At 40.6% G+C, this 8540-nt stretch overlaps 3 protein-coding genes across 4 annotated transcripts in view; all 3 read left to right on the top strand.

Moving 5' to 3' along the window:
* Positions 1-1028: 1028 nt before the first annotated feature.
* On the top strand, positions 1029-2254 carry LOC107660936 (protocadherin alpha-C2-like; the record flags this gene model as incomplete). The annotated part of the gene is made up of 1 exon (XM_016450376.1): positions 1029-2254. A coding segment is annotated over exon 1 (1119 nt), but the record flags the coding sequence as incomplete, so codon positions are not given.
* Positions 2255-2259: 5 nt separating this feature from the next.
* On the top strand, positions 2260-3551 carry LOC107660935 (protocadherin beta-17-like; the record flags this gene model as incomplete). Its single annotated transcript, XM_016450375.1, has 2 exons — positions 2260-3468; positions 3540-3551. Coding segments are annotated over 2 exons (1221 nt in total), but the record flags the coding sequence as incomplete, so codon positions are not given.
* Positions 3552-5895: 2344 nt separating this feature from the next.
* The window catches only part of LOC107660898 (protocadherin alpha-C2-like), an 8468-nt gene continuing 5823 nt past the window's right edge, over positions 5896-8540 (top strand). For both annotated transcript variants that reach the window (XM_016450330.1, XM_016450331.1), the window contains exon 1: positions 5896-8473. In XM_016450330.1, the coding sequence (XP_016305816.1) occupies positions 6071-8473 (2403 nt within the window). In that variant the 5' untranslated portion in view covers positions 5896-6070. The remainder of the gene's footprint in view (positions 8474-8540) is intronic.

Below are 8540 nucleotides of genomic sequence, written 5' to 3'. Positions count from 1 at the left end.
AACATTAGTGCTGGCAAACGATTAATCGCATCCAAAATAAAAGTTTTTGTTTGCATAATATATGTACGTGTACTGTGTATATTTATTATGTATATATAAATACACACACATACAGTATATATTTTGAAAACAGTTACATGTATATACATGTATATATTTATATTTTATATTATATATAAATATAATTAATATATAAACACCATATTTTTCTTAAATATATACATGCAAGAGACTCGCGCCACCAGCAGCTGGTTGTGATCGCCAAGGACAACGGAGAGCCCGCGCTCTCTGCTACAGTCACCATCAAACTGTCCACGGTGGAGACCGCCCTTAAAACCTATGCTGACATGACTGAGGTGCCTTTGGGATATGACATCTTCTCCGATTTAAACCTGTATCTGGTGATCGGACTGGGCTCTGTTTCATTTCTTTTACTCATCACTATATTGGTCACCATCGTGCTGAAGTGTCAGAAAACGAAGCCCAGCAAAGCGGCTCCTCCGTGCAGGAACAGTGTGATCAGCGAGAGGAACTCGACCATCGCGGATTCCACTCTGGTCTCCAACGATGCCTACTGGTACAGTTTATTTCTAGCAGAGACCAGGAAAGGAAAGCTGGTGGTCAGACAGCCTGTGCCAAAGGGAGCGAGATACATGGTGTCCAGTATACCGAGGAGCACAGGACTGACCGAGACCAGCGACTCAGCTGCTTCTACTCTACAGGTAAGAAAAACTATTAAACTGTATTAAAACTATTAATGAAAATCTAATTATACATACTATTTTGTTGTGTATAGGCCTATGCTTTTTAAATCAAGGTGACAAATCAAATGTATAATATTCATCACATTTAATTCCCACGAATAATATGTTCAGTATTCACTCTTTATTATAATCGAATTCAGCTGAGCTGGCTCTATATTAAATGTGATGTTTTTAGATTATGCACAAAGTGTCGCTGTTGTCTAGCAATACACACGATGGAAATTACTTATTGGTCACCATAATGTTACGTCACAGTCTATAGCTGGTAGAGTGATCCTCTCTTTGCTCGTCTCTTTGTTCCTCCGTGTATTTCATCGTCAGTTTTTTTATTGCTTGTTTGGATTATATTGGACTTGTATCCTAAATAAAAAATGGAACCGTTTATGATCGCACAGAAATGGAGAAGGTACGTTTTGTTATTCCTGATTATTTTTGCCTTATTAAACCCAGCATTTGGCGTTACTCACTATTCTATTCCAGAGGAAATGGAGGTAGGATCTGTTGTTGCAAATTTAGCCACTGATCTTGGTTTGGATATACAGAGTCTGACCAAACGCAAGATGCGCCTAGATGTGATAGCAAATAAAAAATATCTGGATGTAAATAAAGAAACAGGAGAGTTATTTATCGTCGAAAGGATAGACAGAGAATATCTCTGCCCATCCAAAACTACAAATTCTTGTTTTCTAAAACTCGACGCTACAATGGAAAATCCAATTAGGATGTTCAACATTGAACTAGAAATATTAGATATCAACGACAATGCACCCCACTTTCGACGAGATGTCATGCATTTAGACATTTCTGAATCGACACCAGCCGGCGAGCGTTTCTCACTGAACAATGCAGTGGACTCAGACATCGGATCTAATTCAATTAAGACTTACTATCTTGGCGAAAGTGATCATTTTACTATCGAAATACAGTCTGGTCGAGATGGATCTAAGCTAGCTGATTTGGTACTGAAAAAAGCATTAGATCGCGAAGAACAAGCAGTTCATAATCTGATTCTTACTGCTGTAGATGGCGGAGTGCCTTCGCGCTCTGGGACAGCTAATATTATTGTCCAAGTGCTAGACACTAATGACAACGCCCCACAGTTCGATAAAGACAGCTATACTGTACATTTAAGTGAAAATTCTCCAGTAGGAAGCCTTGTTGTTAAGTTAAATGCAACAGATTTGGATGAAGGGTCAAATTCCGAAATAACATACACATTCAGTTTATATACCTCCGAGAAAACACAAGAGACGTTCAATTTGAATTCAGAAACGGGTGAAATTCGAGTTAAAGAGATGATTAATTATGAATATTTCAAGATCTATGATATGGAGATAATAGCAACTGATAAAGCATCTAATAGTCTCTCTGGAAAATGTAAACTAACTATTTTAATCACAGACATGAATGATAATCATCCTGAAATTTCCATCAAATCATTTTCTGGCCCTGTTAAAGAGGATGTACCTGTAAATACAATAATTGCAGTTTGTTGGTTGTGACGGATAAAGGGAATCCTCGCTTATCTGATAATGAAACTATAACAGTCCACTTGCTAGTTGTCAACGATAACGCACCGCAGTTCCTGCAGACATTCTACACGATACCTGTTATGGAGAATAACGCGCCTGGAGCTTTACTGAGCTCTTTAACTGCTGTAGATCCAGATCTCCATGAAAATCAGTATTTAGTTTATTTTATCATAGAGAAGGAAATAGTGAACACCTCCATGTCCATGCTGTTCTCCATTAATCCAGAGAACGGGAATCTTTACGCGCTAAAGACGTTTGACTGTGAGATAGAGAAGGAGTTTCTTTTCCACATCGAGGCCAGAGACTCTGGCGTTCCTCCGCTCAGCAGTAACGTGACCGTTCACATTATTATCATGGATCAGAACGACAACACGCCGCTTATAGTGTCTCCATGGCGCGCGCACGGCTCGGTGGTGGAGGAAAAGATCCCGAGATCCACCGATAAAGGAACTCTGATAGCCAAAGTCATCGCCATAGACTCTGATTCAGTGCACAACTCTCGAATCACGTACCAGTTTCTCCACAACACTGACGCGACATTATTCAGCTTGGATCAATATAACGGAGAGATCCGGACCATGAGAATGTTCAGTTACAGAGACTCGCGCCACCAGCAGCTGGTTGTGATCGCCAAGGACAACGGAGAGCCCGCGCTCTCTGCTACAGTCACCATCAAACTGTCCACGGTGGAGACCGCCCTTAAAACCTATGCTGACATGACTGAGGTGCCTTTGGCATATGACATCTTCTCCGATTTAAACCTGTATCTGGTGATCGGACTGGGCTCTGTTTCATTTCTTTTACTCATCACTATATTGGTCACCATCGTGCTGAAGTGTCAGAAAACGAAGCCCAGCAAAGCGGCTCCTCCGTGCAGGAACAGTGTGATCAGCGAGAGGAACTCGACCATCGCGGATTCCACTCTGGTCTCCAACGATGCCTACTGGTACAGTTTATTTCTAGCAGAGACCAGGAAAGGAAAGCTGGTGGTCAGACAGCCTGTGCCAAAGGGAGCGAGATACATGGTGTCCAGTATACCGAGGAGCACAGGACTGACCGAGACCAGCGACTCAGCTGCTTCTACACTACAGGTAGGCTCAGATATATTTTTCTTCTTTAGTAAATTGTCATATTATTTAACACTTTCGTATTGTTGCGGCACTTCTAAAAATGTTCTCATTTTAACACATATTTTTAATTAAACATTTGGAACTGTGATTATCTTTAAATGTTGCTTTTACAGGAAAAACAGTGAGCACTGATTAAGTTTTTAAAACGTATTTTATGTTTAAAGTAATGCTCAGTTAATTTAAAAACACTTTTAAATATAGATTATTCTTTCTTCATGGATGCAATTCGTTCCTGTGCGCATTAATGTGCACCCCTCTTCTTTGTGCGCAAAGAGTCGCTGTTCACCTTTAAAACATATCTGGCTACAATATATAACAGTCATCGTCGCCATGACTGTTTATTGTGCAGACAACGCTGCAACCATCGTTCGCTATACAATCCGTTCTTTCATTTAAGGTTGAACACTTCATTATTTCTATTTACTTTACAGTGCTAAGTCGGTTTTAAAATCTCCAACGATGCCTACTGGTACAGTTTATTTCTAGCAGAGACCAGGAAAGGAAAGCTGGTGGTCAGACAGCCTGTGCCAAAGGGAGCGAGATACATGGTGTCCAGTATACCGAGGAGCACAGGACTGACCGAAACCAGCGACTCAGCTGCATCTACTCTACAGGTAAAACAATCCACTTAATAATCTAAGAGAGATTTTCATGACGGTTCACGCACAATTTCTTTTCAGGATGTAAAATTAGACGGGGTTCATGCTGCAGTATGTGTCAGGCTGAGAAAATACAAGATACTTTTCCCCTCTTATATTGTAATACTTTTTTTTTTAATTATCCGTGTTTTTTTATATTTTGAGGCTCTTTATCTGTTATCACATATTGTCTTGGCATCCATTAAAACAGGAAAAAGAATCATAACACAAATAACGCGAAAAAAAAAAATATATAAAAAAATACATATTGTAAGAAAGGCTGTTCCTTTCTTATTGTGTATGTTCAGATCAAACTCGCTGAGCGTCGCTGTTCTCTAAGTAAACGCTTTTGGTCATAATCACATTCACCATGACAGATTTCCATAGGAGGAAAGCGCACAAAGAACGCGCCATGACAAGAGCTTCGCTCTGTGCGCCATTCTTTTCTCAACCAATTTCATGATCGCGAGGAATAGAAATATCTCAAATGTTGCAGAATGGAGGGACGCGTAAAGTCACAGTTTTGGAGGTATGTAACGGTCCTTCTGTTTTTCTCCGCTATTTTGGACACATCGTCCGCTGTTACACATTATTCCATCCTAGAAGAAATGGAGGAAGGCTCCGTTGTCGCTAATTTGGCATCAGATTTGGGACTGGATGTGAAAACACTCAGCAGACGACAAATGCGACTCGATATTAGATCTAACAAAAAGTATCTGGATGTCAACAAAGAAACCGGAGAGCTCTTTATTTTAGAAAAGATGGACAGAGAGTATCTTTGCAGTGTTAAAACAGCGACGTGTTTTATCAAAATGGAAGTGATACTCGAGAATCCTGTTCGAATGTTTAATATTCCACTCTGGTCTCCAACGATGCCTACTGGTACAGTTTATTTCTAGCAGAGACCAGGAAAGGAAAGCTGGTGGTCAGACAGCCTGTGCCAAAGGGAGCGAGATACATGGTGTCCAGTATACCGAGGAGCACAGGACTGACCGAGACCAGCGACTCAGCTGCTTCTACACTACAGGTAAGCACTGCCACATAGTGAATAATAATAATAAAAAAGTCAAATAAAATCTACGGATCTTTTCTTCCTTGTGAAGTAAAATGTTCTTTTAGGTTCAACTTTGCGTATGCGTATTTGCATTTATTTTGCTTGTACTTGTCAATAAATCCGCTCAGGAGACAAGTAATAGTTTGCATCAATTTTACGCATTGCAATGCAGTTATTTATTGTTCGGAGATAATTCAGCTGCATTAAACCTCTACATTTTTGTCGCGTTCAGTTAGGAGACTTGTTGCTTGCGTTAATCACCTTTGATATAAAGCATTTTTATTGGCACACTGTTTTGTAAATTCCCCGACTTGCACTTGTCATTTGCTTTGGTTTGAATATACGAAATGCTTTATTATAGGTATTCTGATTTTTCTTTCATTTTATTTTAAAGTTTTTGATTCATACCTTAACCAACGTGAAATATTTAAAAATACTTTTCTAATGTTACACTTTTGTAATGTTACTCTTTACACTGCACTCCTCACTCCTGTGCGCATAGAGTCGCTGTCCACCAAGAAAATACTTGTCTAGTCATACTGCCGTCGTCGTCGCCATTGAGAATTCTTCATTTGTGGGCAACATTGCAGTCTTTCTTTCTTTCAGGCAGGACTATAACCAACGTGAAATATTTTAAAATACTTTTCTAATGTTACACTTTTCTAATATTACTCTTTACACTGCACTCCTCACTCCTGTGCGCATAGAGTCGCTGTCCACCAAGAAAATACTTGTCTAGTCATACTGCCGTCGTCGTCGCCATTGAGAATTCTTCATTTGTGGGCAACATTGCAGTCTTTCTTTCTTTTAGGCAGGACTATTCGCTCTTTCATTTATTGGTCCAGTTGTATTTTCTTACATGTCATTGCGCGAATTATTGTCTTGAAACAAATCCACGTTTTGGAACTCTTTGGACCTGCTTTCTGTGTGCAATATAAGGAAAATCAAAACAATGGAACCGAAAGCACGGCTTTGGTTAAGGTACGTCTCGATCTTCGTATTCATTGCGGCTGTATTTCAGACAGCATCTGCTGTTACTCACTACACAATTCCAGAGGAGATGGACGAAGGGACTGTGGTTGCAAATTTGGTGTCTGATTTGGGATTGGATTTGAAAAGCCTTAGTAAACGTAAAATACGTTTGGATGTCGTTGCAAATAAAAAATACCTTGACGTTAACAAAGATACTGGGGAGCTGTACATTTTAGAAAGGATTGATAGAGAGAATTTGTGCCCAATTAAATCGGTCACAACTTGTCTGCTTAAAGTGGATGCCACATTAGAGAATCCTATTCGAATGTTTAATATTGAACTTGAAATAATGGACATAAATGATAATGCGCCACGTTTCCGACGAGATACAATGCATTTAGACATATCAGAGGCCACAACAATAGGAGAGAGATTTTCCCTCACTAATGCTGTAGATCCTGATACAGGTTCAAATTCGGTAAAGACATACTATCTCAGTGAAAGCGACCATTTTAGTATTGAGATTCAGACTGGACGAGACGGATCTAAGTTTGCTGACTTGATACTGAAAAAGTCATTAGACAGAGAAAAACAAGCTTCACGTAATCTGATACTCACTGCTGTGGATGGAGGAGTCCCCGCGCGCTCTGGCACTGCTAGCATTATTGTGCGCGTTTTGGATACGAATGACAACGCTCCTCAATTCGATAAAGACAGTTACAATATAAATCTAACAGAAAACGCGCCTATTGGAAGCCTTGTAGTGAAATTAAACGCCACTGATAAAGATGAAGGAACGAATTCCGATATATTTTACTCTTTTAGTCTGTATACGTCAGAAAAAACGCAGCAGACATTCAGTCTGAATCCTGACAATGGAGAAATCAGAGTAAAAGAGATGATTAATTATGAGGATTTCAGGATCTATGATATGGAAATTATAGCAACAGATAAAGGAGCTAATAGTCTTTCTGGGAAATGTAAAGTAAAGATTTTAATCACAGATATGAATGACAATCATCCTGAAATTTCTATAAAATCATTCTCAAGTCCAGTGAAAGAGGATATACCTGTAAATACAGTAATTGCAGTTGTTAGTGTGAGTGATAAAGACTCAGAAGAAAATGGGCAGGTAGATATTCATATTTCTGATGATTTACCTTTTGCACTTAAAGAATCGTCTGATAATTATTATGAATTATTAGTTTCAGAACCGTTAGACCGTGAAAAGGTTCCAGAATATGACATCACTATTACCGTGACTGACAGGGGCAACCCGCCGTTATCTGATAATGAAACTATAACTTTAGAGCTGCTGGACGTTAACGACAATGTTCCTCAGTTCCCGCAGACATTCTACACGATACCTGTTATGGAGAATAACGCGCCTGGAGCTTTACTGAGCTCTTTAACTGCTATAGACCCAGATCTCCATGAAAATCAGTATCTAGTCTATTTTATCATAGAGAAGGAAATAGTGAACACCTCCATGTCCATGCTGTTCTCCATTAACCCAGAGAACGGGAATCTTTACGCGCTAAAGACGTTTGACTATGAGATAGAGAAGGAGTTCCTTTTCCACATCGAGGCCAGAGACTCTGGCGTTCCTCCGCTCAGCAGTAACGTGACCGTTCACATTATTATCATGGATCAGAACGACAACACGCCGCTTATAGTGTCTCCATGGCGCGCGCACGGCTCGGTGGTGGAGGAAAAGATCCCGAGATCCACCGATAAAGGAACACTGATAGCCAAAGTCATCGCCATAGACTCCGATTCAGTGCACAACTCTCGAATCACGTACCAGTTCCTCCACAACACTGACGCCACATTATTCCGCTTGGATCAATATAACGGAGAGATCCGGACCATGAGAATGTTCAGTTACAGAGACTCGCGCCACCAGCAGCTGGTTGTGATCGCCAAGGACAACGGAGAGCCCGCGCTCTCTGCTACAGTCACCATCAAACTGTCCACGGTGGAGACCGCCCTTAAAACCTATGCTGACATGACTGAGGTGCCTTTGGGATATGACATCTTCTCCGATTTAAACCTGTATCTGGTGATCGGACTGGGCTCTGTTTCATTTCTTTTACTCATCACTATATTGGTCACCATCGTGCTGAAGTGTCAGAAAACGAAGCCCAGCAAAGCGGCTCCTCCGTGCAGGAACAGTGTGATCAGCGAGAGGAACTCGACCATCGCGGATTCCACTCTGGTCTCCAACGATGCCTACTGGTACAGTTTATTTCTAGCAGAGACCAGGAAAGGAAAGCTGGTGGTCAGACAGCCTGTGCCAAAGGGAGCGAGATACATCGTGTCCAGTTTACCGAGGAGCACAGGACTGACCGAGACCAGCGACTCAGCTGCATCTACACTACAGGTAAGAAACGCATCCTTATGAACCTTAATACAAATGATGTATCTTTCTTTATGTTTTTTTTTTTATT

Source organism: Sinocyclocheilus anshuiensis, unplaced genomic scaffold (assembly GCF_001515605.1).
Source record: "Sinocyclocheilus anshuiensis isolate Anshui unplaced genomic scaffold, SAMN03320099.WGS_v1.1 scaffold1647, whole genome shotgun sequence".
In the NCBI taxonomy this organism is placed as follows: domain Eukaryota; kingdom Metazoa; phylum Chordata; class Actinopteri; order Cypriniformes; family Cyprinidae; genus Sinocyclocheilus; species Sinocyclocheilus anshuiensis.
This window is presented reverse-complemented; position numbering and strand designations above follow the sequence as displayed.